Below are 27,890 nucleotides of genomic sequence, written 5' to 3' on the forward strand. Positions count from 1 at the left end.
CCCAGCTGTGGACTCTCTGGTGTCTGCTTTGGGGTTGTGCTCGGCTTCCCCCTCCCCTCGCCCCCCTCCCCTTTTGAGCAGACCCCCCCCAGCCGCCCCGCTCTGTCCCCGCTCACCCGTGCACACCCTCTCCCATTTTGGGGTCGGGGTGAGGGACTCGGGGCACGCTCTCACCTCCGTGCCCCCACCGGCCGCCTGCACCCCCGCAGGGTTTTGCGGTAGGTCCTACAATAAACAGGAGGCTGTTTGCAGCCCGACACGTCCCGGCTCGCGGCTCCTCTTGCAAACGGTGCACGAGGACGGCGTGCCAAGGCCTGGCCACGCGCCCCGGCATGCCGGGACACGGCTCGGGGTCGAGGCCCGGGGCCCTGCTTTCGGCCTCGGGAGGCTGCCGGCCTCCCCGGCCTCAGTTTCCCTCTGCTGGGGACGGAGGCGGCTACGTCGTGGGGGGACCCGTGGGTGGCCGTGGAGCTCTTGGTGGTTTCCCAGAAGGTGGCGGCCTCAGCCCAAAAATCCGCTCCCTGAAGGCTTCGGGGTGCCACCGGGACTGGCCTCATGCATGCGCTGAGAGTGTGGGTGCTCAGCCCCCCGGCTGGGGCAGGGGATGGGGGCAGCAGCGCAGCCCCGTCCCCGCTGTCCCGTGGGAAACCGTGTGGGACAGCAAACGAGGGACAGCGCGGCGGAGAGCTCGCTAGCCCTGCGCACAGAAAGCCGCACGATGGGGAACTCCTTGATGCGAGCACAAAACCAGGCTCCGAGTGTGGGTGGGAAAAAAAATACAAACCCTTCAAGGGGCTGCTAAACATATAATACAAACCCTTCAAGGACAAGGCTGCAGCCAGGGGCTGTGGGAGCGCCCAGGGTACTGTGCTCACGCCTGTGCAAAATTGAACGCTTGCACACCTGTAAGGCTGCACGCTCGCATGCACACAAAATTGCAGGCTGACATCCTTGCACCATCATGCACTTGGATGCTTGCACAACTGTGAGGTTGCATGCAACTGTGTGCTCGTGTGCTTGCACAATCGTGTGTGCACATGCTGGACCAATTGCACACTTGCCCCCTTGCACAACTGCAAGCAACACCTGGCTGGCTGCAAAACCGCTCTGCACAGCCTTCCTTGCGCGGCTGCATCCTTGCACCCCTGTGCAACGGCTGCTTGCACACGCGGGTGCTCGAACAGCTGCACGCCCACGCACTCACAGCGTTGCGCGCTTGCACACTCGTTTATTTTAATTCCCAGTTCCCCCGCTAATTTCGAGTTCCCCCCCAATTTCGAGTTCCCCCCATAATTTCGAGTTCCCCCCCAGTTCCCAGTTCCCCCCCCCGGTTCCCAGTTCCCCCCCCAGTCCCCAGTTCTCCCTCTCCCCATCCCCGCGCTGGGAGCACCCCACTTCGCAGCGTTCTCCCCGGAGGGTGCTCGTCGCCCGGCGCCCCCCCGGCGCCCCCCCGGCCCCCGAAGGAGTTAACGGCGTAGCGGAGGCGCGGCCCCGCCGCCCCATTGGCGCTGCCGGCCCAGGTGCATCCTCGCCCCGCGCCGCCCCGGGGCCGCAGCGCGCAGCAACGGGGCTCGGAGCCATGGTGAGTGCGGGGCCCCCCCGCCACAAAGTCCCCCCCCCCGGACCCCCCCGCTTCTCCTTCGGGCTCTGTGGGTGCCCCCCCCCCAGCCTTGGCTCTCAGGGGGAGGCGCAGGGAGGTGCCCCCCCCCCCCCCCTCCCCTCCAGCAGCTGGGGGGGGGGCACAGCGCGGAACGGGGCGGGTGGGGGCGGCCCCCCCGCGCTGCTGCTGCTGGTTATTTGATGGTTATTGATATTTTCCCGCTTTTCAGCCCCTTTTTGCTCCTTTTCAAAGCTTTTCAAAATTTTCTTCCCCGCACCCCCCAGCCTCAGCCAAACCCGGCGGCTCCCCCAACCCCCCCCGACTCCTCCTCGCCCCCCCTCATTAACGCAAGCAGCTGCTAATTAACTCCCCCCCCCCCCTCCCCTTCGGGCATCCCCCGTAACGGGGCCGGGCCGGCCGCAGGCCGCGGCGGCGCCGGGGGCACCCCGGGGTGCGGGGCGGGGGCGGTGCCGCCCGCGGGGGGGGGGGGGCGGCGTAGGGAGCCCAGGGGGGGGCCGCTGGGGACCGGCACCGGGCCGGGGACCGGGGACCGTGGCCGGGAGCGGGGCGGGGGCGGCGCGGAGCGGAGGCGCCGGGGCCGGCGGGGGCAGCGCTGGCTCCGAAATGGCGCCCGGGAGGCGGTGGCGGCGGCGCCCCGAGGCCGCGGTGAGGGGCCCCCGGCCCCGAGCACGGGGCTTGCGGGGGGGGGATAAAACCGAATTTTGGGGAGTGTCGGGGGTTTTTGAGGCCTTGCGGGGAGTTTGGAGGGTGTGGGGTTTAAGCTTGGTCCCCCCCCCCCCCCCTCAGCCCGTGTGGGTTTGTGATGCGATTTCGGCAAACTTTGGAGCTGGGACATCCCCCCCCCCCAAAAAAAAAAAAAAAAAAAAAAGACAAAATAATAAAAACACCCCTTTTTGACCAAAAAAAAAGGGCGTTTCCTATCTCTGCAAGCAAGGGGTGGGAGCGCCTATGGGTGCTGCTTTACGCTGGGGGGAGTAATGTGGGTGCAGTAAATACCTAAAAACCCGATTTTCCACAATTTGAGGCGGGGGGGGGCGTTGTCTGGCCACCCCCTGAGGATGCGCTGTGGCAGCCCCCAGGGGGGCTCTAGGGGCTGAAGCTCGGCGTGGATTCTCTGATGGTTAATACGGGGTTGAGGCAGCACGGTACAGGGAGAGGTGCGAGGGGGTCGGATGTGTTTTGCCCTTTTTCCTGCTGTTTTCGGGCCGGGCTGGGCTGGAGCTGCTCAGGGGGCTGCAGGGACAGGCAGGCGGGATGGGGGATTGCCGAAAAGCCTCATTTCCTCAGGAAACGGAGTGAAAGCGTTGGCTGAAGGCTCGGACTCCAGGAATTGGCCCACGCTGGTGCTTTGGAGCCCCACTGGGGATTCACAGAGCCCCGTGACCAGACCCCCCCTGCATGAGCCTGGAGCTGTGAATTCCAGCCATGTGCGAAGTGCAAAAACAAGGAGAGAAAGGGAGAGGGGAGGAATTAAAAAAAAAAAAAAAAAAAGAGAGAGAGAGAAAACAGATTTCGCCAGCGATAAAATCCTGCAGTTGAAGCTTTTCCTCCCTGCACAGTTCTCAGGCAGAAGTGCAGCCTCGAGGCGAGTGCTCGGAGGAGATTTTGAGTCTGGAAACGGAGCTTTTTGCACAAGCCAGGAGGGAAAGGGCCTTTTGCCTTCAGCCCTTTCCCATCCCCAGGTGGGTGCTGCAGGGTGATGCCCTCGGCCGCCCTGGTGCACGCGCTCGCCCTCGTGCCTGCGGCTAATTAAACCCAGGCTGCGATTTGGGATCCGGGCAGAGCCCTGGGCTCAATTAGTGGTTGTGCAACGGGCGGGCTGGGAAGCTTCACGGCGGCGTTGTCGTCATCGGGCGTTATTGGGGCCGGGGCATGTTTCCACCCCCGGGCCTGTTCGTCCTCTGGATAGCTGGGGACTGACGCTTTCATTGCACTCGCCTTGCCACAAAGCACACTCCCCATCTGGGCAACCCCCAAAATGCTGATTTTTGGGTGGTTTTGTACCATTTCTGTCCAGAGCGGCCTTAGCACTTTGGCTCTCCCCAGTTTTGGCTGCTTTTGTCGCTCTCTGAGCGATGGGGAAACTGAGACACAGCTGTGCGCTTGGGTGCTGCCAGATTCATACTGGCTCCGTGTCCCTTTGGACGCGGTGGCAACGGGATGGCAATGTCCCTACCTCCACCCAAACGGGTGCAGACCCCTGCTCCCACCTCCCCACCACACAGGGTTTGATGCCAGGGAGTGATGGGACCCAAGCGGCACCGCGGGGCCGGGGAAGGTTTTGGGGTGCCTGCTGTTGTCCCTGTGGGGACAATGCGGCTCAGTGCGCGGTGGCAGGGCCGTGCCAGGGGGGAAGGAAGCGGCGCCGCGATAAGGGCTGTCTGCCAGCCTGTGAGGTTTCCCCTTGTTTTTCTGCTGGGGGCTGAGATAAGAGCTGGGCCCCCCCTGCCTCGGCACGAGGTAACGCCCTGGGGACGCTGAGCCGGGAGGGAAGCGGCGCTTTGCCCATCTGCTGAGCCTGTGCGCAGCCCAAACACAAGGTGCCATCACCTCTGAGCATCTTTGGGTGCTCAGAGGGACCCCACGGGGTGTTTTGGGGGATGCTGTGGGGCAGGGGGCATGTGGTTTGCGGGGCAGGCAGGAGGGTGCAAGCGAGCTGTTAGTCTCTGGGTGAGAGGCTGGCTCCCTGCTGCCAGCACTGCCCGAGTCCCTGGTGAGCCCGGCACGGGGACCCTCTCCCAGTCCTGGGGCCGGGAGCCGATGGAGGAGGAACCAGCATTATTCCTGGCGAAGGGGAGGTTGCACAACCCATCCCTAGGGGAAGCGAGGCGGGTTCGGGTTCACTCAGCTTTTGGCTCCGGCCGCGCCGCTTTCTGTAACGTTCCTCCGGCGGCTGCTCGGTGCTTTGCTAGCCCGGAGCCATTCAGGGTCCAGCTCCCCGGAGCAGAAGGAGGAGGCTCTTAGGCTGTGTGTTCCCCTGCCGCCATCCTTCCTCCTCCTCGGCACAGCCAGGGTGCTGGCCCCCCGCCGCTCAGCCCCTCCGTTTCCTCACCACCCTCGCAGATGTCGACCTACAAGCGGGCAACACTGGATGACGAAGACCCCCTGGACTCCATCAGTGAAGGCGATGGGTACCCCAACGGCTTCCAGGTGGGGGCTCCGTGCGAGTGCTGGGGGGGGGGGAAAGGGGAGAATTCAGGTCCTGGCAAGCAGCAGAGGGTTGCCTGGGACGGGTTGTTTTCACCGGGCTGGGCGCTTTCCCTTGGGGCAAAGTCTGGCGTGGGCAGAGCTGTGCTGGCTGCCAGCCGCTGCCCTTTGCTCCTCTCGCCCCTGGCAGCCATCGGGGCTGTGCCTCGGGGCACCGGGGCTGTCCCCACAGTCCCCGTAACCCAGAGCAAGTGGTGGTGATTGTGGGGGATCCCGGGGGGATCCTGTGGGGCCGGACCCCTCTGCTGTTCGCAGCGCTCGGGCGCTCAGCTTTTCTGCTGGCCGAACCCCTTCCTGGCTGGACTAGGGCTGGGCTGAGCAATTAGCACAGGATGGGAGCTTTGTCCCCGCACAAAGGGGATTAGGTTAATTCCTCACCGAGCAGCGGGGAAAGCGGCTTAAAAAGGGCTGCGGGTGGCAGGAAAAGAGCCCGTGGCCGCCAGCGTCCGGCCTCGCTGGTTAAACCGCCCTCGCAGGGAAAGATTTGGGGCTGGAGCGATGCTCTTGGTGCTCACCCTGCTGGCAGCCCCGTAATCTCTGCCCAGAACAGCGTTTTCCACACCAAAATCAGGGCTCTGCTGCTGTTTTGCTGTCCCCAGCGCGGCCGTGCCACCGCAGGGAGCTCCACTTGCCATGGTGTCGGCTCGTGCTTCCTGGGGATGTTTTTCAGCCGAGCAGGAGTATCCTGTTATGGCACTTCCCGACGTCTTGTCCCCCACCCTGTCCCAACTCGAGGGGGGGGACAGGGACGGGGACCACCCGAGGTGGCGGGGGGGCTGAGGGTTTGGGTGGCACAGGCTAGCAGGTGATCCCGCTGGCCGGCCGAAGCGCTCACCCCGCTCCCTTTCCTGCCATTGTGCCGCCCTTCCTGGCGGGTTTCTGGAAGGCAGCTGCGGCTTTTCCCAGCCGAAAACGGCGTGTTTTAGCGGGCCCGATCCGTGCCACGGGCTGTAGGAAGCAAATGGATTTGTTAAGGGGGAGGATGGAGGATGTGCTGGTGGGCTTTTCCCTGCGTGCCGTCGATGGGGAAATGGCGCTGCTTTTCCCGCAGGTGAATTTTTGCGGCCCGAGGAGCAGCCTGGGGTGCTGGGCTCAGCGCACACGGCCTGAGAAACAGCTCGTGGTCCTGGTGGCCGTGCTGGCGGCCGTGCTGGCGGCGTGCCTGCTGGGCCTCATCTTCCAGTACAGAGCCCGTAAGTCCCCGCGCCGCACAGGGACCGAGCCCCTTGGGCAGGGCAGGGTGCTCGGGTGGGGGTTGGGACGCTCGCCTGCATCCCTCACCCTAAGGTGGGAGGCTTGGGTACTGGGCAGGGAGCCTGTGGGATGCCCAGACATGGGGTGGGATGCTCACCTACATCTCTTGCCCCCAGGCAGGGTTCTGGGGCATGGGAGGGGACACTCACCTGCAGCCCTCAGCCTAGGGCATGATGCTTGAGCACCAGATGGGATGCTCGGGCACCAGACAGTGCTCGCCTGGCTCCCTTCCCCCGGGGTGAGGGGCTCGAGTGCTGGGCAGGATGCTCGTCTGCATCCCTCTCCCTGGGGTGGGATGTCTGGGCACTGGGCAGGATGCATGGGCGCAGGGGGAGCTTCTTGGCCACATCCTTTGCTCTGGGGGAGGATGGCTGGGTCCCAGGCAGGATGCTCTCCCACATCCATCACCCTGGGGTGGGATGCTTGGGCACAGGCTGGGATCCTTGCCCATGCTTCTTGCTCCAGGGCAGGATGTGTGCCCGCATCCCTTGCCATGGGGTGGGATACCCGGGCGAGGGGCAGGATGCTCCCTTGTCGTGCTGCAGCGGCAGAGCTGAGCCTGTCGTGCCCACCCCCAGGGCCATCTGCCGTGTGCCTGTCGGAGGCCTGCATCTCCGTCACCAGCTCCATCCTCAGCTCACTGGACCGGGCGGTGAACCCCTGCGAGGACTTTTTTGGCTACGCCTGCGGAGGCTGGATTAAGGCCAACCCTCTCCCCGACGGCCACTCACGCTGGGGCACCTTCAACAACCTCTGGGAGCACAACCAGGCCATCATGAAGCATCTGCTGGGTGAGCAGCAGCAGCAGTGGGACGCGTGGTGCTGAGGAGTCCCGCTAGGTCTGGGGGTGCCAAAAATATGCCTGTAGGGATGTAAGGTTGGATTTAAAGGCCAGCATCAAACCGGTCTGCGAGGCACGCACTGCAAGGACGTTGGAAAGCAGGTCCCGGGGATGTTTGCTCTCCTGGATGCCCTTGGGATTTTTGAACGTGGTGTTGCAGCTCCTTGGTGCAGGGAGCTGAGCAGGGGAAGGGTCTTGGCTCTGCAGAACCTGTGCTGGTGTCCTTGGGAGCGTTGAAATGCAAGGTTTGTACCTCAGACTGCACACGGAGACCATAGCACCTTGATAGCACCCCGAGCAGAGGAGCTTTCCCTGCTGGTGGAGCTTTTTTTGGGTGGAGCTGGCTCCCAGTCTGGCTATTTTGGGGGCTGAAGCCCCCCAGTAGAGGGAGGGACCCCCGGGCTCAGCCTCCGCACACAAACACCGAAGTGGGGCAGCTTATCCGAGCAGCCGGCAGGAACGGTTTGTTCAAGCTCTGAGCAAACAACTGGCTCCTTATCAGCACTTTCCACTGTGCTGGGCACTGGGGCTGATTATCTGAAAGAGAAGGCTTGGGAAGAGCGTTGTCTTTCGGGAGGGGGGTGGCGCGGGAACGGCTTCGTCCCCAGCTCTTCCCGCAGAAATCTGGCGCTCGCTGCACCGGGAGAAGGGACCGGGCCTCCAGCCAGGCGGTCGCGCTCGGCATTTCCTTGAATTCCTCGTAGCCGAGGGACCCGGTTAATAAAACCATGCAGCTGGGAAGCCAAAGGTGCAAGCTGTGTCATGAGGAAAGAAAAAAAACTCCAGGGAAGCAGGGCTGTAGGGGGGGGGATGGGGAAGAAAGGATGGTTTTGGAGGCGGAGGAGAAAAATGGGTTTATTGTTCTTTCTTGTAGAAATAAATAATACAGGCCTGGGGAGCGAGCCGGGAGTGCCAGCACAGGGGCAAGGGCAGCACAAGGGGCTGGGTGATGCTGGGAACGGCAGAGCTGCTGGAAAAGTGCTTTTTGTTTTTCTTTCTTTATCTCTCTCTTCCAAAGAGCCGGAGCAGCTGCTGCTGGAGGGAGGGGAGATGGGGGCAGGAGGCCAGACGGGGCCAGGGGAACCGGCGGGGAGATCCTTTGGTGCCTCTTTGGAGCCATTACCCAAAACGGGGCTGAGCATTTCTCTGGTGGAAGGCTGGGGGCTCTGGCATCCCCTACGGGTTCCGTGAGCCCCCCGCGAGCCACCCCATGCGGCTCCTGCAGAAAACACCACAGCCAACGTGTCGAGCGAGGCGGAGCGCAAGGCGCAGCGCTACTACCAGGCCTGCATGAACGAGAGCAAGATCGAGGAGCTGCGAGCTGCCCCACTCATGGAGCTCATCCAGAAGGTTCGGCCCTTCCCCAGTCGGCTGAGTCCTCTGCAAAATGGGGGGAAGAGCTCATTTATGGGCAGCCCCAGACTCTCTTATTTCTGGGGCAGAGCATCACCCAGGGCTGGCTCTCCCAAGGGAGGCAGTGATTTATCGGATGCATGGGCAGGTCTTGCCCTTCCTGGGCTTTTTAGCCTCATCATAAGATTCTTCCTTCCTGGATGGGCAGCGGGAGGATATTTAATCAAGGGCACGCAGTCATTCCTTACCCGAGCCCTCTCTTCCCCAGCTGGGTGGCTGGAACATCACGGGCCCCTGGGCCGAGGACAACTTCAACGCGACGCTGCAGAAGGTGACGGCGCACTACCGCACCTCGCCCTTCTTCTCCGTCTACGTCAGCGCCGACTCCAAAAACTCCAACAGCAACGTCATCCAGGTGGATCAGTCGGGGCTAGGCCTGCCGTCGCGGGATTACTACCTGAACAAGACCGAGAACGAGAAGGTAAGGGTGGCAGAGGGTTGGGGTTGTCAGAGAGGTGCCGTGGGTGGGTGACACTCCCGTCCCCCTGTAGGTGCTCGCCGGGTACCTGAACTACATGGTGCAGCTGGGCATGTTCCTGGGCGGCACCGACGAGGAGTCGACACGGCAGCAGATGCAGCAGATCTTGGATTTTGAGACCGCGCTGGCCAACATCACCATCCCCCAGGAGAAGCACCGGGACGAGGAGGTCATCTACCACAAAATGACGGCTGGAGAACTGAAGGTAGGAGCGGGGTGAGGCTTCTGGGCACCTGGGGTTGGGAAGCGGGGCTGGTGGAGGGGGTGACGCAGCTCCTCCAGGGAAGTCCTAATGCTGGCCGAAACCATCTGGGAAGTGCTTGTGCAATAGTTTGGCCCGTTCTCAGCAGCCGGGTCCCTGGTGGGGACATCCCACCCTGACCTGCTCCTCCCAGCCTCCGGACCGGGGCTGGCGGCTGTCCTGCTGAGGCGCTGACGCACTCCCAGCTCTGCTGCCCGCTGTCCAACTGCAGACGTCAGCCCGGCCACCTCCCTGTGTCCCCAAAGGGGCCATAATGTGCCTCCCCCCCACCCCGTTGTCAGCGTTTTGACACCCGCTCCGCTTTCTTTTCCTTTGTGGGAGGAAATCGTTTAGTCCCCTCCGACCTTTGGAGGATGTTGCTGCTATGGGAAGTGGCCTCTTCAAAATCAGCCAAATCCATCAAACCGGGGCCGATGTGACAGCCACCGGCTTGGGAGGCGGCTGCCACCCCCGATGGCTCTTGGGTCCGTTTTTGAGCTTGTAACCGTGGCGTGGCTTTTGCAGGAGCTGGCACCGGCTGTGGACTGGATGCCCTTCCTCTCCATGGTCTTCCACCCCGTGGAGCTAAACGAGTCGGAGCCCATCGTGGTCTATGCCAAGGAGTACCTGGAGCAGGTCTCTGACCTCATCCTGGCCACGGATAAATGGTGAGAGCCCCCAGCCCACCTGGAAAGGTACCCAGGGTGGGCCGGTGTGTCCCACTGCCTGCTCACTGCCTCTCGCCACAGCCTCCTCAACAACTACATGATCTGGAACCTGGTGCGGAAAACCAGCCCCTTCCTCGACCAGCGCTTCCAGGATGCTGAGGAGAAATTCATGGAAGTGATGTACGGGACGAAAAAGGTGAGGGGGGAGCCCCAGTGCTTCCAAATACCCAGACTCCTACATCAACGCAGCATTGGCAGTTTTTAGCAATCACTTTGCATCCAAGACCAGATGTAGGGCAGGTCTGGGGCTCACATCTGTGGTGCAGAGCATTGTGCAAGCCCGATCCCGAGGCAGGGTGATGGGGTGGGAAGCGGGGAGGGTGCTGGCTGTGCCGTGCCACTGCTGACAGCCACCTCTCGTCCCGTGCAGACCTGCCTCCCACGCTGGAAGTTCTGCATCAGCGACACAGACAACAACCTGGGCTTTGCCCTGGGGGCCATGTTCGTCAAGGCCACCTTTGCCGAGGACAGCAAGCAGGTGGTATGTCTCCACTGCCCCAGCAACACGCGAGCCCTGGTGCTGGGAAAGCTGCTGCGGTGGTGGACCTGTCGGGGCAAGCCGATGTTTGTGTGTCCACATTACTGTGTTTGCTGTGTGCTGCTGTCCGCCGGGCTTTTCACTGGTCCCTGCCCTGTGCCATCTTGGCATCCCAGCCTCTTCCTCCCCTCTGGTGCGAAGGGTTTTGAGTCGGTCCTTGAACTCGCTCGGGTGGGAAGCCAGCTCTCCAGGCCAAAATGCACCGCCTTGTTTCCTCTAGGCGGAGGAAATGATCGCAGAGATTAAAACAGCCTTCGAGGAAAGCCTGGAGACCCTGCAGTGGATGGACGAAGAGACAAGGAAATCTGCCAAGGAGAAGGTGAGGTGCTGGGAGCAGCGGCGGGGAGGCAAGCCAGTCCTCCCACCCCTGGCACCAAAAGCACCTCAGTCCTTGTCACCCCCAGGCGGACGCCATCTACAACATGATCGGCTACCCAAAGTTCATCATGGACCCCAAGGAGCTGGATAAAGTCTTTAATGATGTGAGTCGGGTGGATGATGTCCCGTGGGTCTCTTTTTTTCCCTTCCCCCCACCTCCACCAGGATGTGCAGGATGTGTGTGCCCATGACCATGGCCCAGGGGCAGCCTTGAGCCCTGCGTCTCCTCCGGAAGGGTCTCGCTTCTGTCCTTGGCCCCTCTCTGGGGACTTCCTGAAGAGCTGCAGCCAGTCCTGGGGTGGCCAGGGCCCTTGGGATCCCTGCCTGGACATGGAGTTCTGTAACAGTGATTCATTGTCCTCCTGAGGCTCCGCAGCTGTCGGAGAGGAGGAGAAATGAGAGCGGGCGTAGCTTGGCCTCCTGCTGGCTCCAGAGGCTCAGACACGAACGCACCGGGAAGAGCGAGGCCGGGCGACCACCGTGTGCCACTCACACTTTGCTCTTCCACAGTACGAGGCCGTGTCTGACCTCTACTTCGAGAATGTCATGCAGTTTTACAACTTCTCGGCCAGGGTCACTGCTGACCAGCTCCGGAAACCACCAAACCGGGACCAGTAAGTCCTCTTCCCTGCTTGGCACAGCCAGGCTCTGTTGTGCTCAGTGGGAATATTGTGATATCCCCTGTCCACTGTGTGGAACGCTGGGGTTTGGTTTTGCTGGAAATGTGCCCGTTAGACCATGCTGGTTTGGGGGAGTTAGTTTGGGCTGACAGCTTTGTGCTACTGTAAAGGGATGGAGCTGGAGCAAACCTCGGTGCTGGGTTTTTGTTGGCCATGTCCTTGTCGCCACAGGTGGAGCATGACGCCTCCGACGGTCAACGCCTACTACTCTCCCACCAAGAATGAGATCGTCTTCCCTGCTGGGATCCTCCAGGCCCCTTTTTACACCCGCGCATCTCCCAAGTGAGAGCCTAGGGAAAAAAAGGAGGGCAGGATTCCCAAATTTCCTCCTATCCCCAAACTTGATGCTGAATTTCACGGCTGTGGGGAGCAGTGGCCGCTCGCTAAATCTCAGCATCGCCCTCCCACAGGTCACTGAATTTCGGTGGTATTGGTGTGGTGGTGGGCCACGAGCTGACACATGCCTTCGATGACCAAGGTATGGGCAGACCGGGTGGGCAAGCTGGTGGCAGGGAGGCTGTGGGAAAGGCAAAGGACACGACGTGTTTTTGGCAGGCCGGGAGTACGACAAGGACGGCAACCTGCGTCCCTGGTGGAAGAACTCCTCGGTGGAGGCCTTCAAGCGGCAGACAGCGTGCATGGTGGAGCAGTACAGCAACTACACCATCAACGGCGAGGCTGTCAACGGCAAGCACACCCTCGGGGAGAACATCGCCGACAACGGGGGCCTCAAGGCTGCCTACCGGGTAGGGCTGGGGGGCCGGGGCCAGGTGGCAGGGGGCGTGGGGTGGCTGGGGCCGTGCCATCCCCTGAACCCACTGTGCTCCTCGGCTTCCAGGCGTATCAGAACTGGCTGAAAAAGAACGGGGAAGAGGAAACCCTCCCGACCCTCGGCCTCACCAACCACCAGCTCTTCTTCGTTGGCTTCGCACAGGTAGGTCTCTCAGCCACAGGCAGTGAGGATGATGCTGGTTTTTGAGGTTCCTTCCACCTTTGGGGTTCCTTCCATCTGTGGAAGCACGCTTCCAGATGCTGTTGGGAGAGCACGACAGCAAGGCTGAGGTCTCTGGAGATGCTGTCTGGTGGGTGGAGAACCAAGTCAGGGTGGTGCTGGTTAAAAAGCAAGACAAAACTGGAGCTGTGTTGGCCCCTGTCCCACCAGCGGGGAGGTCGGCTTTGGCACTGAGCAGGGTCCTGCAGTTGCAGACATCAGCACCTGTGTCTCTTGCCCCCCGCCTGCAGGTGTGGTGCTCGGTTCGCACGCCGGAGAGCTCGCACGAAGGGCTCATCACCGACCCTCACAGCCCCTCGCGCTTCCGTGTCATTGGCACCGTATCCAACTCCTGGGAGTTCGCGGAGCATTTCAGCTGCCCCCTGGGCTCCCCCATGAACCCCCCCAAGAAGTGCGAAGTGTGGTGATGGGCGAATGCCCGAGGGAACCAGCTGCTTCGTCCTCTGCTGGCAGCTGAATTTCCCTGGTCCTTTCAAGAGGCTGAAACCACTTCTCTGCGCAGCGAACTGCCCAGCTCCCCGCTGGAGCGGCGCCCCACGTCCCCGGTGTTGTCCGAGGTTCGATCCACTGTGAAAACTTCTCTTCCCCTCGCTCGCTGGTGAAATGACTTCGATTTGAGGGTTTTTCTTTCCCACCGTGACCAGGCCATGTGTCGAGGCACGTGTCCGCGGGCACTGCCTGTATTTACACACGCAGTGCTCAATCTTGATCTGCTGCCCCAGCAAATACCTCTTCCGAGGCGATAAAGGGAACGCCACGGTGCCAGCAGGTTTGGCTGTGTGTCTAAATACACCTGGCATACCTTCCTCTCTCCAAAGATGCGCACACAAGAATGGAAAGTAGATTAAGATATATTTTGGGGGGAAATATATATATATTTTTCATGCATTTTGGAATACACTGGAAAATTTCAGGGAAAATGCATTTTAAAGCTTTTTTTTTTCTTTTGTTTTTAGCAAAGGATTAGAATATTTATTAATTATCTTTTTTACTTAGTGCAGCTGCAGGGCACAGCACCCTGTGGGGATGGTTCCTCAGCTTGGGGAGCCAGATGTGGCTGCCCGGGCTGTGGTTGGAACCAGCCGGCCCTGGAGCCCGGGTTCCTCCGGGAGGGACCATCCCCAGAAGATGCTGACGGGGTAAGGGGGACAGGGTCTGGGGACAGAATTGGTGGAGCCCCCTTAGGGACTCCTGTCAGGTCGCAGAAGGGCTCTGCTGGGATGCTGCAGCCCCTGGGATTAGCTTTAATTTCTGAGTGCAAAGGGAAAAGTTGACGTGCCAAAGATGTAACTGAGGTGGTGATGGCAGGGATGAAGGGCCCGGCTCTGCCTCTGCCCATGGGCATGGTCTGGTTCTGGCCATCCCCAGGTTCGCAGAGCCCAAGGCTGGGTGCGCAGCAGCACACAAGGACTGCACTGATCCTGTGTCCTGCCAGCACCTTTCCCAAGGGCTGTGGCTGCATCTCGGCCAGAGAGGAAGGAAAAGGGAGCCCAGAAAGCAGGAGCATGGCAAGAGCAGCTGCAGGAAAGTCCCTGCATCCCTCCTGTCCTCATAAGGGGAGGTTGGCCCCAGCCTGGCCCAGAAGCTTCTCCAGCCAAGCACAGGCAGTTCTTGCTGCTGCTTTGCTTGCTGCCGTGCCCAGCCCCTACGCCCAGGAACTGCAAGCCTCAAAATCACCGTGTGGCCCCAAACCTCCATTCCTGTAGCGCTGGTTTGGTGCCAGTGCAGAAGCTGGCGGGGATGGGGGCGAGGTGCCTCCTCGGGGGCTTTTAATATTCTTTTTTGCGGTTTAGAAAAGAAACCACTGACAGTAACTCAGGTGCTGCGTGTTGTCTCATGGGGCACCTTCTTGCTCTAGACAGAAAGCAAAGATGTAGAGGGATTTTTAATATTTATATGTAAAAGGAGGGGTATGGGGGGATTTTTTTTGTAACTATTTTTTCACCCTACATGTGGAGCTTATCATAATTGAAATAAATACTTTTTACTGGGTCTGGAGTTGCTCATTACTTTTTTTTTCTTTTTTCTTTTTTCTTTTTTTTTTTTTTTTCATATAGCAGGGAATGTTTTGTGTCCCCAGCGTGCTTTTTTCTTTCCATCCCAGCTGTGGGATCTGCATGGATGGGCCCCCCTGTGCTGACAAAAGACCAAGCTGAGCAGGCTTTTCCCAGCCTGTGCTTGTGTCTTCCACCTCTCTTGGAGGCTAAAGCCAGAGTTTTGTGCCCAAAAAACTCACTCTCGCTGTGGGTGGCTATGTGCGTTCTACCTCAGTGGCACAGCCCCACACATCTCCCCAGCAGGGAAACCTTTCCCGGATGCTTTTCCTTCCTCCCGCGTGAGATTCTGGCCAGCCAGGCTGTGCTGGGATCCAGCAGCGCTGCCCTGCACAGGTTGCTCTCCAAGCAGCCTTATTTATAGCTCCGCGATGCCAGCTGGATGCTGCCAGCTCCATAGTGCAGGCCAGCACTAGCTCCCAGGCACCTTGAGCGCGTGCTCAGTGGCTTTACTGGGCTCTCCCCAACATGAAAATAAAGACCCTGGCCATGGAGAGAGGCCAGCAGAACCATAAAGCAAGCAACTGGCTGAGCACTTGTTTGCCATTTAGCCCTGGCTTGTTATCTGGGGCTGGACTCGAGCTGTGGCCACCTGGTTGTGCCCCATCAGGATGTAGCGGCAGCCAGGAGCTCATGGAAATGCTCGCAGGGTGTTTTTGCTGCAGGCAGGTGTGGAGGCAGGATGGGCAGGACAGCCCTGTGGGGGACATGGGTGCTGCTCTGGTTCCTGGCACTGCTCACTGCACGTCCCTGCAATTGTCACCCCTGTGGTAAGGCAGTAAAAGTTCGCTTTTGCTGTTTTTACTGTGTTGCCTGTCCCAGATTAAATAAGAATGTAATAAGAGAGCTTGCTTTCAGCTCGCGGGACTTGGTGTGAGGCCCTTGATTTCCTGCAGAGCTGCGAGACCAGCTGAGATCTCACTGGAAATGGTAGCACAAACCCGCAGAGGGCGGTGGAGCCGAGAAAATCACTGCCTGCATGCTGCGGCTGGGCTGCAAGGAGTTAGCGATGCCTGGAGCGACACCGGGGTGAGGATGAAAATTTTTGGCCTGGATCTGGCCCCAGCTGCTGTGTGTTTAAAATGCGGTGAAATGTCGGAAAAGAGAGGAGCAGGAGTGCCATGGGTGTAAGGCAAAGAGGATTTAATCTGGGAGAGCAGGGCTGGGCGAAGGAGCCATTGCCCAGCTGCAAGAAACACAGAGGAGAGCACAGCCGTGCACCCCTGCCTTTCCCACCCAGCATGTCGCAGGGAGGATGCTGTCAGAGGCAGTTTAGCAGCCTGAAAGGGAAATAATTGGCCTCCGAGGGATGTCTGTGCTCTCTGGAGCTCGTCCCATTTATCCAGGAGTTGTAGCAGCTTAGCTAGGTGGTCCCTGCCAGCCCGGCGCTGGGCACAGCGGCTCGTGGGTGCACAATCTTCCTTGTGCACCCCTAAACTCATCCCAGGAAATTATATTCCAGTCCCCAGCCTGGTTATATATGCTGTCTTGGCCTCCACTGAGGGGACAGCCCCAGTGCAGGAAGGATTTGAAGGGCAAGAATCAGCTTGCACCCTTGCAGGGTGAGGGCCTGGCTGGGGGGATGCTGCGGTCAGGGCCCTGGGCCCGGCGGCAGAGGCCTGCCCATCTGGGAGGCCGCCGGGGTAGGTGCAGCCGGCAGGAGGTGACTCATCCCGCTCACGTGCCGGTGCCCAGCGTGGGCTTGCCCGATCCTGGGTGGTATTTGCCTTATTTCACGCTCAGCCGTGCCCTGGAGGGCTGAGACGTTGGCCGAGGGCTGAGCCCAGGCAGGAGAAGGAACTGGCACGTGGGCCTGGCCGTTCCTGAGGAAGGAGGGGAGGCTCCAAGTGTTTTTGCACTTTTTTTTTTTTTTTTTTTTTTTTTTCCTGGGGGATATTGGAAAGGGATCACTGGGGGGAAAGCAGGAGAAGCCCGAAAGGAGAGGCGCTGTTGTGCCATGCCGGGTGATAGTGGGTACCCAGAGCGTGCGGGAGCCTCTGGAGCAAGCTGGGAAGGGCGGCCTGCGGCAGGGCAAGTGCCGGCTTCGGTACGGCCAAGTCCCAAGATGCTGACCCCAGCTGTCTGAACTGCTCGTCTGCTTCTCTGCCTGCCCTCTCCAAGCAGGACTGAAACCCCAGCACATTGTGATAGTGCTGGGGTCACTTGCTGGGACCATCAGGTTTTGGAGCAGCGAATGGGCCAGGAGCTTCTCCTCCCGGCGCTGCTGAAGGAAGGAGGAGAGCAAGCAGGAGGTGGTGAGCAGGTTTCCAAGTCCCACCACACAGCTTGGAGCAGACCTGGGACCTGATCACACAGGTCACCATGGTGGTGGTTCTTACTCAGGGCCAAGCAATAAAGAAGTTGCTTAACTTTGCTTGCCCCCGGGGCCATTGCTTTGTTCATTATGCTCTCCCCTCCAACAGGACCTCTGCAGAAAACCAGCATTTTTCCAGTGATATCCCAAGCCCTACACACTCTTTTCCCAGGCTCACCAGCAGTTCTGCAGCTCTTACACACTTTGCCACATGGGTGTGAGCACATCTGCCTCTGGCTTATTGATTTTGGCAAAGGGGTATGTAAAAGACTGGTGGGACTGAAGAAAGTGTTGGTGATGCTCTGGGGCTAGTGCTGAGCGCTGTAAATTCAAGCTGCCCATGATGATACATCAGCTCCCAGGTGCTAATGAAGCAGCACAAAAAATAGGAGGAAAAATTCAGTAGAGAGGAACCAGAGGCAGGAGGAAGGGCATGGATCCAGCCAGCACTTGCTCAGGCTCACCAAAACTGCAGGTTTAGTTGGCCAAATAGTCCTATGCGGGGTAGTATGAAAGAGAGACAAAGTGTCTGCTGTTAGGAAAACAAAACAAAACAACAAACAAACAAAAAACAGAAGTGGCAAAGAGATGTCCTGGGGAGGCATCAATTCTGCAGGAGCTCTAAGGCAGAGCCAGGAACCTGGCTCCTTTGCACAGCTAGCACACTTTGGAAGACAATATGATGAAAATTATGGTTTTTTTTTTGTTTGTTTGTTTGTTTGTTTTTTAATTCTAAATGGGCAATAAGGAGTGATATATCTAAAGATACTTGAGCTAGAAGGCTCGTTCACAACTGTGTTTACAGGCAGCTATTTCTGTAGACCAGAGGAAGCCATAGATGTCAATTTGCTCCTGGTGTGAATTTCCTTCCGCATGAAGAGTTGTACCAGGAGCTGTGCCATGCTGGGAAGCAGTTGATGGAGCAGTGCTGGGCACCAACCCCCATGGACCACATGGCTTTGCTTACACCCTGAAAATTATCACAGCAAACTCTTTGCGAGCCTTCAAAAAGGTACAGAGTGGGATCTGTCCTCCCAGCTCCCTGCAGACAGGAGGGAAGTGCTGTGAGGGGGACAGCTCTCCAAGATGTCTGGAGATCTATCAGTTCTTGGGCAACCATGATAAAAATCTCTGTGTGGATTTAAAAAACAACAAAATGAATAAACAAAAACCAACCAACCAACCAACCAACAAACAAAAACAACAAGTTAACCAATAAAATGGTGAAATTACAACCTTTATCTCTGTGTGAGATTTGGGTTTGGGATCTTGGGATTTTGTGATCAGCAAGCAGTAAGCTGCAGACGAAAGCTTGGTCTGACAAAAATACCCAGAGCCCCCTCTTGTAAATAAACATTTGTTCCTTGCTGCATATGGAAACAGACGGAACTGCAAGTTTCCTTGTTCAGGACTTCTTTACAAGCTGTTTTGGTTTGTGCTTTTTGCTTAAAAAAAATTAACCAGTCTCCATTTTCCCATTCCCTGCAAAGCAGTTTGAGGTAGATGTGAGCTCAGCTCATCATGGGCATTTTTCTCTCACCGTCCCTTTTACCCTGTGCGGAGATATCAGGTGCAATGGAAAGCACAGGGCTGGGGAGGGAAAATAAATAGCGTGCTCGTCATCCTCCCTCTGCCACCAGCTCCAGTAATAACTTCTGGTGCCACGCAGCGCGCTTGTTTGGCGTGGCTGCGCTCTGTAGATAGCACCTTAGTAAGTAAGAAACTATTCCAATTGCAGAGCTACTCCTACTGGAGGCCTGCGCGGCAGCTTCAGCAGCGTGGCAGCTAGCAGGGGCTTTTCTTCTGACCCCACCTTGGAGCACTGGCCCCGGTGGAGCCTCGCGGTACGCTGCAGTCCTCTCGCGTGGGTGGGTGCAGATGGGTTTCCCATCCCACAGGTGACATGCACAAACCACAGTGTTTTATAATTCAGAGTCTGGGTGAGATCTGACCCAAAAGGAAAAACGTAGCCAAGACCCTTTTACTCATTTTTTTGAGTAAAAATGTGCTAGTCAGGGTTTTAACCCTTACAGGCCATGGGTCAATATGATGCCGGTGCTTGTGAGAGTAACAGAGTCCAGCCTCTCTCCCTTGAGATTCAGATTAATAAATAAGACATTTCTGCTTATTCTGCTTACATATTGGGCAGTTGCAAAGTGGATAGCTGCGTGTGACTTACTGGGTAGCTTTTCTGCAGTGACCAGGCCCCCCCCCCCCGATATTCCTTGTTGCACAGCTGGCTTTCAGTCGCAGCACCAGTTACTTGCTAAGTGCCTGAATATACCACCAAGAGAGCTGTTTACTTTAATCAAAGAAGCTTTTCACTTCTAAGAGTTTATTTGTGATTGCTTTAAAGTATTATCTTCCTCCTCAGCTCGCAGCGACACAAAACACACAGCAGATGGGATGCAAACAACCCACGGAAAACTCTTCCTAAAGATCTTTCGTGGTTGGATTTTTAACCTGGCCTAAAAGGTGGGCCACGGCACATGCCCTGAGGAGTGGGAAGCCCCTCTCCTAACCCAAGGCGCCTGTGCAGGTTCAGCCCAGCGGGGCACGGGGTCGTCTCTGCTGGCAGAAGGCAGCACCCGCCCAGCACAGGCAGCGCCTTTGGGAGCGTTTCCCCCTCACAGCCGCGGCCCCGCAGCCGAGCGCTGCCGAAGCTCTCCGGAGCCGCTCGGCCGCCGAGCCGAAAGCGCCCGAAGCTTCGGCCTCGGCTCGCCCCGAGCGGCTCCGAAGAGCCCCGAGCGGCTCCGAAGAGCTCCGAGCGGCTCCCTCCTGGGCGGGGACCCCCTCCTCCGAGCCCGCCCGAAGCTTCCCGAACTCCCGCACGTCCTCGGCCTCCGGAGGGAGCCGAAGTTTCCCGAGCGCGGGGGTCACGGGAGGCGCCGGGCCGCGCGGGGCGGGGCGGGAGGCGGGCCGGGCCGGAGGGCGCGTGCGCCCCGCGAAGGCCTCCGGAAGGAGCCGAGGTTTCCCGAGCGCGCGTCGCCAGCGAGCGCCTCCGGAAACAGCCGAAGCTTGCCGAGCGCCGCCGGGCCGAGCGGCTCCGGAGCGGCCCGAAGGCGCCCGAGCGTCCGTCCTGCCGGACTGCTGGAGGCGGCCGCGGCGCCATGTTTGATGCTCCGCTGCTCCTGTGAGGAAAATCCGCCGGCATCGCCCGACAGCCGCCGCCGCGAAGGGCGCCGCTGCCCCCGGGGAGGGGCGCCGAGACCCCCCGCCGCCGGCGGCTCATGAGCAGCGCGGCCTGAGCCGCTCCCCCCCCGCTCCGCCGTGCCCTCCCCGCCGCGAGCCCTCCGGGAGGCGCGTTGTCACGGAGACCGGCGCCGGTGCCGGCCCGCCGCGCTGCCCCGGCCGCCGCCCCGGCCCCCGGCCCGCTCCCCCCCGCGCCCGCGGCCCGGCTCCCGGCCCCGCTCCCCGCCGGGGGGTGGTGGCTCCGCTTGGCGATGAGTTTACCGCAGAAGGCGGCTTTGAAACCCGGCGCGGCGGCGGCGGCGGCGGCGGCGGGGACCGGCCCCGGCAGCGGGGCGGCGGCGGCGGCAGCGGGGCCGCCTCCCCCCCCGGCTCCCCCTCACCCGGCGGCGGCGGCGCCCGCGCCTCACCCCACCATCAGGGCCTTGCCGCCACAGCCGCCCCAGCAGTATCCTTTCCCCGGGGGGCGAGGGCCCCCCCGGCCGGTGGGGGGGGGACGGGAGGGGGGTGGGGAGGGGTTTGGGGGGGGGGAGGGGGTCGGGGCGCAGCCCTTTGGGGCCCCTTTTTGTGTGTGTGGGGAGGGGGCGGGCCCGCGGCCCCCCCCCCACGCGGAGGGGGCTGCACCTGCTGGGGCAGCGCGGGGAAGGGGCCCCTGCCCCCCCCTTGTCCCCCGCTGTCCCCCCCTGTGCTGCCCTGTCCCTGTCCCCCCGCCCCCCCCCCCGTGGGGTGCTTCCTGCGTGGGGGCTTCAGCCCCGATCTCCCCCCCCCCCCCCCCCCCGGTGAACTTTTAATGTGAAATCGCTTGTCACTTTGTCACTTTCGCCTCCGGTCCTGCCCAGGTAAGTGCTGGGTTTTTGTTGTTTTTTTTAAAGGCGAGTTTCAAGGCCGGCTCTCCAGCCAGGGCCGATTTTCCTGGGGTTTTACTTTGCTCGTGGAAATAAATCTAAGGTGGAATGTGGCGCTGAGCAGCTTGCCCCGCGAGGCCGTGTGTGATGGGCAGGAGAAGCTTTCCACCCAAAACCCCTCCGCCAGAACGGCCCCGCTACAAAGAGAGGCCGGCGCTCGGGGAATGTTTTTAAAGGTCTCCGGTTCTCTGCGACTAGGCCCCGAGTCAGGAGGTAAATACTGCAGGGATCAGCAGGAAAGTGGGGTGGCGAGCGAGCGTGCCTGCCTGGGTTTTGTTTCCAGCGTTGGACAGCATCCCCTGGCGAATTGGCGTTCCTCCCCCTGAAGTTTTTTTTTGGGGGGGTGGGTGTGGAGCAAAAAGACATGCTTGGTGAAATCCAGTGTTGTCCTGGAATGGTGTCGCATGCTGTGCAGGGGACAGTCAGGAGTACGCGTCGCTGTTTGTTGGTGGTAACGACTTATATTTTAACATGGAAGCAGAGGGTTTATTTATTGTTTTTGGTTAAGATCCGTTTCAGCTGTGTGATGTGTGTGTTCTTTAAGAAACGTGTTCCCTGTGTATAAGCATTTTGCTGCTCTCACTTTCAGTTTTGAGGTGGGAAAACCAAGCCCTTTTATGATCAGTTTAGGTCCATTGTTTTCTTGAGCTTCCGGCAAGAATCATTCTTTCCCTGACCACAAATAATATTGCTTAAATCATGGGACTGTTGACGTTACGGGTTTGTTTGGGTCAAGTGAAACCTCTGAAGAATGAAGAGTGCTGAGGAGGGACATACCCTCTGCTGGGTGTTTCTGGCTAGCTTGTGATACTCTGTAATTCCAGCATGTGCTTTATTTAGGAAAACAGCGCAAAGGTGCTGTCATTACCAAGTCAGCAGGGTGGTGGTGAGTAAAACTGTTGCTCAGGGGGAATTTGCTCACTTTGGAGTGTTGTGCCAAGAGTTACAGGGGGGACGCTGGCCGGCATGCACACGGGGAGTCGGTGCTCAGCCGATCCTTCCAGCAAGGTGCCGGCTTGTCTGGGAAGAGCCTTGTCCGTGCGGGATGCGATGCTGGTTGCCTTGACGGTTAAATGGCCAAACTTTGCCTGGGTCTGGGACCAGGAGTGCGCTAAGGTTTCTACAGCACTTCATTTCCAAGTCGTCGTTGAAAGAACCATGGAGGGATCTGAATACTTCTCCGACATCACTGAGGGCGAGCTTGGTGGTGGTTTGCCCGAGTGGCAGCACGGTCACAGCTAAGGCAGGAGAGCTGTTGCCTTTGGTGAGTTTTGTCACTACACGCCTTGCGCGCACGAGGGAAGAAGCCTTGGCTGACCTCTGAGAGCAGCCCTGGAGGAAGAGGCGTGGGGGGAACGTGCGTTCCCTAAAGGAGCGGTGGCAGCGTGGCAGCGTGGCACCTCGCCTGGAGCCACCTGGGGGCCCAGAGCAGGAGGGGGAGAGGAACCAAGCGCTGGGTAGCGAGGACACGTCAGAGGCAGGGATGCAGGCAGGTTGGTGTGATGGGGCTGTTTTTCCTTGTAGCCGTGCCTGTTTCAGAAACACCGTGTTTGACTGATACGGCTCCTTAACTTTTAAATAATCTGTCCATGCGGTGTATACAAACACCGTGTTCTTGGTGCCTTTTCAGCGAGCTGTGTTCAGGTGTCCTGGCTGGTTTTTCTTCTGCCGAAAGTTGTGCGTGCTTCCAGGCAGCAAACAAAAGCTGTTACCTTTTGTCAGCAGTGCTGCAGAAGTGAGGCTTCGGGAGCATAGTTCATCTGCGCTTTACTGAAGTGCAGAGGGTCATCTGAGTTCAGCCTTATTTTTAGCTCTGTTTGTTTTTTTCTGTTTTGGTACGACTGTTGAGACAGCATTACCCCACAGCAGATAAACTGTAGCTGCAGGTTTCTCCTGGCAACTCAGAGTGCATGGCAAGGTCCCCGTGTCTCCTCCTCACAGCAGTGCAAGTAATGTTGATCCAAATGATTGTTGCATGTTAGTGGGTAGACTGCGGCTCAGACTTGGGCTTTTTAAACTAAGCTGCTTCCACGTGGTGAACTTTGTGTCTATGGAGACACACGGGGTTTCAGTACATCATGAAATTAAATGTACAACTGAAAAAGAATTGGGTAAGAGAAAACTGGACAGGAACGAGGACTGCTTATGTGAAGTGCATTTGTAGAAGGGGATTAACGAGGGAAAAGAAAAATTCGGGGGAAGAGATTTAAAATCAATTTTCTGAAGGAAAGCAAAGCTGGAGTGTGATGGACGTGAATAACAGGAATGTTTTGGTGGGATGATCGTTCTGTTACGTGCTGGCTGGGAAGTTACTGGAGCTGCTATAAGACAAGAGAGCTTTGAATAATTTCCGTATCGCGGCGGCTTTGAGAAATTAAACTTTCTATGTAAGTTGGGACACCTTTGTGCCTTTGGCAGTGGCGAGTAGTCAGTCAAACCTGGTTTCGGGCAGAAGTTGTGCTCAAAGTTGTCAGTGTGAACAGAACTCCCAGCTCCGTTCTGACCCTGCCTGGGGGGGGACAGCGAGGGTGTCCGTGTGCCACGCTGAGGTGCCGTGCCGGGGCTGTGATGGAGGCTAAAGCCAGACCTGCCCCCTTCCAGGCTGCCTCCGAGCAGTAAGTTCCACACGAAGCCGATTGTTCTGTAGCAGGACTTCTTCCACCAAAATGTAGAATGCTGAAGGTGCGCTGCAGGCTGCTGGCTTTCTGTGGGCCTTGGTGGTTTTAACGTGATGCTACTTCTGTGCGTTAAGTCACGCAGTGCTTCTCTGCTCTCCTTTGTGCTCCCACTTACAGGTTTCCTGAGGTATTTTTTGTGCGTGTTATAATAAGCTGTTCTTTAAAAAGTCCCCATGCTGTGAATAAATTTTGTGGATCAATATAATTAGGTCACCAGTGTCTTCCTAGCCTAGACATCAGCAAACACTGCGCTATAAAGGACAAACAGATTGATTTATGCTGAACTTGGGTAGGGTTGCATGCCTGCTGGCCCTTCAGGGTTAATTTAGCAGCGTACCTTGGAGCCAAATTAGAGCCATCTTGGCCTCTGTGCTGGTATCTGTAGGTTTTTGTTTTCTTTCCCAAACTTCCTTGCGTTTGGAGGGAGTTCAGCTTCCTGGTTTTTGATGCTCTATATGCAAGCACCGGTAAGCTTGACCTTAATAGAGCGCTGTAGCTGTTGGGTTGTGGGACTGGCTCTCTCTCAGCCCGGGTATTTTTCAGGTTATTGCAGCAGGGCTTCGTGGCAGCTTCGGGGTGGGTTTTTAAGCAACAGTTGTTTAAAAAATTCTTTTTCTTCCCTTACAGCTCTCCATCCCTACCCTTTGCTTCTGTTTCTGAGAAGTGGAGAGGAAGGGTCAGCATTTTTATGTGTGTGTGAAGTTCAACATTGTCGTGCACGGACACTTGGGTTTTGCTGATGTTTCCTCGGTGATTGAATGTCTGCTTTTGTTCTTGCAAGGTGCTTCAGCTGACTGTGCTGTAGCCCCTCGCAGAAAGCAGCGCACAGGCGGTACGTGGCAGCGCTCCGCATGGGAGCGGAGGTTTGCGGCGGCTTCCCTAAAGCCTGGGAGTACAGCAAGAAATACAGGATCGCTCTCAGGAACGTCAGAGATCTGTGTGAAGTCGGGGTGAGGTTCTGGCAACGCTTACCTGGTGTTCGGACGCGTGCCAGGTTGTGCCGTTGCAGTAGGCCTGCGCTGGCAATCTTCTAGTTAAATTAGGGCTGCTAACGAGGGCTTGGCTGTGTTGGCTTTTCTCTCTTCCTTGCTCATAGCGTAGTGAGCAGAGAGTTGAGCAGGTGCCGTAGGGTGGGAGGAGAAGCGGCCTGAGAACTTCCCCGGGGAGAGCATCGCTGGCGTGCCCTGCGGGAGAGCGGGCGCTGGGTGCTGGCTGCCCCTGGGAGCTCGGCGCCGGCGCCGCCTTCGCTCGCCGCGTACTTCTGTTCCGAGTGGCTTTTTTCCAGATGTGTGATGCAATGTCTTCGGGCGCTCTCTGGGGTTTATCTGTTGAGGACTTTGAAGATCAAGGCGCAGGGATTAGGCAGGCAGTGGGAGCTGCTTGGGCACACCAGTTGTTGGTGAAGGTCGTGACTGTGTGCGAAGCGCCGTGCCTCCCTGCGCCTCTGGCGGATCAGCTCCAGCTCCTGCGCTGCTTCTGTGCTGAACTGGAGCTGAAACGAGAGCAGGATCAGAAGTGCCCTCCCAAATGCCGGTCACAGATGCTTTTGAAGAATGGTGTTGGGAGCACTGCAGTCCTGAAAAGGAAGGGGTGGCAAAAAGCGGAAGAAACCAGGCTGGGATCAGAGGTGTTCCCTGCTTTCTGCTTCAGGTATAAGCCCTGAGTTCAGGGACGAGCTTTCTGAAATCTCAGCTGGGTGAAGGGACACAAGGGGTTCCTGTTGCCTGAGAAATGTTTCTGTTTTAAAAATGTGTGACTCTGTGAAGCCCTTGTATCTTGGGAGGGGATGCAGCAGGAGAGAAGCTTCAGAAAAGCTTCTTTCACTGCTGTGGTAGTGGCTGTCCTGCAGAGGAGGAACGGGCACAAGGTTGTGAGCATATTGCCAAAAAGTAAGTGCTTTTAGACTTCTCTGCCATCTCCCTTGTTGATGATCCCCAGCCTTGGCACATCTAAGCATTCTTTTGAGCAGAAATAACTTTAATTTATTTAATGACAAAAGCTAATCATGTTATAGTGCAGATATGTCACTTTACTGGCTTACAAGAAAATCTTACAAGATTTTATGGTGAAATGTCTTGGAGAAAACCATTCTTCCAAAAGCGTGATTTGAAACAACTTCTATTCCTCTCATGTTTGGAGCCATGATTGCATATGTTCTCTGGCAGCAGCCTGCAGGAGGTTACTTTAGTCATTTACAGATATATATTTTAACGTGCAGTACTGATCTTGGAACACGGTTTGTGTTTTTATTCATGGTAGTAACTTGATTAAGTTGAGTGAGTACTAGGAGCCTTAGAACAACTAACCTCCCTTTTCAGTGTTGGGAAGTAGAAGGATTTTCATCTGTGTGTATGGGTTTTGTCCGTCATCGTGTTAGGGCTGAAAGGCTCTTTCATGTCGCTAGCTAACACGGGCTGTGTTGAGCTAGTGTGCTTGCTCCGTTGTGTCATGGGAAGAGTTAGCAGTGAAGGGCTCCCTTTGGAAGTTGTGGATAACCTGTATTTTCTTTTTCTCCCTAATGCAGCAATTTCAGGGCTAGTCCACTCTCAAGTTCAGCTGTGTGTAAATTGTCTAATATGACTAAAGTTGCTGGAATTTTCACTCTGGGGAGTTAGAGATGGGTCCTACCATTGTTTTACAGGCGTTTCTTCAGTGGGAGCCTTCATCCATGACTTCATGTCTGTTCGCAATTGCAAAGGCTTTCCTGGAATGAATGGAGAGGAGAAAATGGGCGTTTATTCTGGGGCACGAGGTGCAGGTGGAGGAGTGGTGTGGCCCCTGCTCTGGAGGGGCTGGTGTTTCTGTTTTTAAGCACAGTTGGTGTGAGTTTCCGTAGTTCCGTGTTGTGCACTTTGTGGTAGTTCCAGGAACTTCTCACACACGCAGCTTTCCTTTCCAGGCTGCAGACTTTGTTTTGCCTCCCAAATAGGGAAGGATGATGTGGAACAGCTGGAAGAAGAAAATAGAATGGGTTCTTAAAAAAAAAAGAAAAAAAAAAAGGGTCAAAGGGAGGAGAGCAGAATAAGCTTTTAGGCTAGCAAAATTTTCTAGTACATGTTATTCTTATGTTTTATTATATACATTTGGAAGATGTCCTAGAGCATGCTCTCTTCATAGTAGGTGATGGCACGTTGTTGTTGATGGGACTTGAGTCAAATTGCTGCTGGGCACATAACTAGGTTAATGGGACAGTATTTTTTCTTTTCCTGAAAGGAAAATTACACGTTTTCTATTCTTATGGTACCTTAAGAATTGTTTTTGCCTGTTTGCTGCGTAGTCACCCAAGATGAGCAGAAACGGGCTAGTTTCCTACACAGAGGAAAGCTCTAAGGCTTCCCTGGATTGTATCGTGTTTAAATCAACTCTGCTACCAAAAATAATAACTTTCTGCTGTTGGTTGTAACACCTTTGCGTATCCTTTTTCTGGATGAGATCTGGAATATTTCTAGAGTTTTGAGCATGCCTGACAAAAAGCAGAGTGGCTTCTCAACTGCACATCTTGAAAGAAAGACACGTGTTTGATCCTCGACTGATACCAGTAGCATTCTCCAAAACTGTCAGGGATTTGTTGAAATGGGTTAGGACTTGCCTAGGTGCAGCTGCTCCTCTCCCAGCGACTGGACGCGGCAGGAGTGAGACTTGCTCTGGAGAAGGAGCGTCCTCGTGGGAAGAGCTGGGCGAGAGCCACCATGGGGACCACCGCCGTGCTCAGCGGGTGAGTGGGCTTCACGTGGTACCCACTCTGGGCCGTGGGGCAGGAAAAGGCACCTTGCTGCCGCTGCTCCTTGGGTGTCCTTGATGCTGTGAAAGCACTGAACAAAGAAGAGTTAATGCGGTTAAAGATCTTAATTAAATAATACAGGTTTTCCTGAGTTTGGGAAGCCTTTGCCAGTTGGAAACTAATAAACATTGCACCGACTCTGTGTCAGGTTGCCAAATAATGATTGTGCATTTGTTTGTGTTTCAGTTTGATTTACACGTGAGAGTGACTCTGTGCGAGTTACTGAATTCCTATGGTTTAAATGCCCATGTTGCTAGTGGCTTTTGAAAATCCATTTGAACTAATGCTATGGCTGCACCAATGGTGGTCTGAAAAAGAGATTTCCCTCTCCTCTGCGTTATTAAGGAGTCATAGAAGTTGCTGTGTCTTGAAACTGGTGTTTTTCTGAGCTTATTTTGTTCTTTCACTGAAAAGCAAAAATGACAGAAGTCTTCAGTCTTTTCAGACTAAGCAGGGGAGACTGCCTATAAGAATGAGATATATATATATATTTATTTTTTTTAGTGATACTACTTACAGCTTTGTTTTCTTAGTTGGTCGCTGGTTTTGAAAGGCTCCTAACTTCTTCGGAAAAGGAA

At 57.2% G+C, this 27,890-nt stretch overlaps 2 protein-coding genes across 15 annotated transcripts in view; both read left to right on the top strand.

The window, feature by feature from the left end:
- The first annotated feature begins 1,543 nt into the window (after positions 1 to 1,543).
- ECE1 (endothelin converting enzyme 1) lies at positions 1,544 to 14,383 on the top strand. 4 transcript variants are annotated; one of them, XM_084300297.1, is made up of 18 exons: positions 1,544 to 1,582; positions 4,685 to 4,771; positions 5,880 to 6,021; positions 6,661 to 6,873; positions 8,149 to 8,273; positions 8,545 to 8,757; positions 8,828 to 9,019; positions 9,581 to 9,723; positions 9,805 to 9,919; positions 10,154 to 10,264; positions 10,542 to 10,640; positions 10,726 to 10,803; positions 11,210 to 11,313; positions 11,551 to 11,661; positions 11,790 to 11,857; positions 11,935 to 12,125; positions 12,218 to 12,313; positions 12,622 to 14,383. In XM_084300297.1, the coding sequence occupies exons 1-18, from the start codon at positions 1,580 to 1,582 to the stop codon at positions 12,796 to 12,798; spliced, it is 2,268 nt and encodes a 755-aa protein (XP_084156423.1). In that variant the 5' UTR covers positions 1,544 to 1,579; the 3' UTR covers positions 12,799 to 14,383. The 4 variants fall into 4 exon arrangements, with proteins under 4 accessions (XP_084156423.1, XP_084156424.1, XP_084156426.1 ...); XM_084300298.1 differs by lacking the exon at positions 1,544 to 1,582 and adding an exon at positions 4,043 to 4,161; XM_084300300.1 differs by lacking the exon at positions 1,544 to 1,582 and adding an exon at positions 4,316 to 4,334.
- A 5,348-nt stretch (positions 14,384 to 19,731) lies between these two features.
- EIF4G3 (eukaryotic translation initiation factor 4 gamma 3) overlaps positions 19,732 to 27,890 on the top strand; it is a 154,580-nt gene continuing 146,421 nt past the window's right edge. For 8 of the 11 annotated variants that reach the window (XM_084300413.1, XM_084300409.1, XM_084300408.1 and 5 more), the window contains exon 1: positions 19,733 to 20,396. In XM_084300413.1, coding sequence (XP_084156539.1) covers positions 20,203 to 20,396 — 194 coding nt within the window. In that variant the 5' untranslated portion in view covers positions 19,733 to 20,202. Of the gene's footprint in view, positions 20,397 to 27,890 lie in introns of all 11 variants that reach the window. The other 3 variants (XM_084300406.1, XM_084300410.1, XM_084300414.1) reach the window with 1 other exon arrangement.

This window comes from Netta rufina (genome assembly GCF_964035555.1).
Source record: "Netta rufina genome assembly, chromosome: 22".
NCBI classification, from domain to species: Eukaryota; Metazoa; Chordata; class Aves; order Anseriformes; family Anatidae; genus Netta; species Netta rufina.

Bases quoted from the DNA above. Each gene is read 5' to 3' on its own strand.
- ECE1 (XM_084300297.1), top strand. The intron at 8,274-8,544 runs GTTCGGCCCTTC...TCTCTTCCCCAG, and splicing joins TCATGGAGCTCATCCAGAAG to CTGGGTGGCTGGAACATCAC. The intron at 12,314-12,621 runs GTAGGTCTCTCA...CCCCGCCTGCAG, and splicing joins TCTTCGTTGGCTTCGCACAG to GTGTGGTGCTCGGTTCGCAC.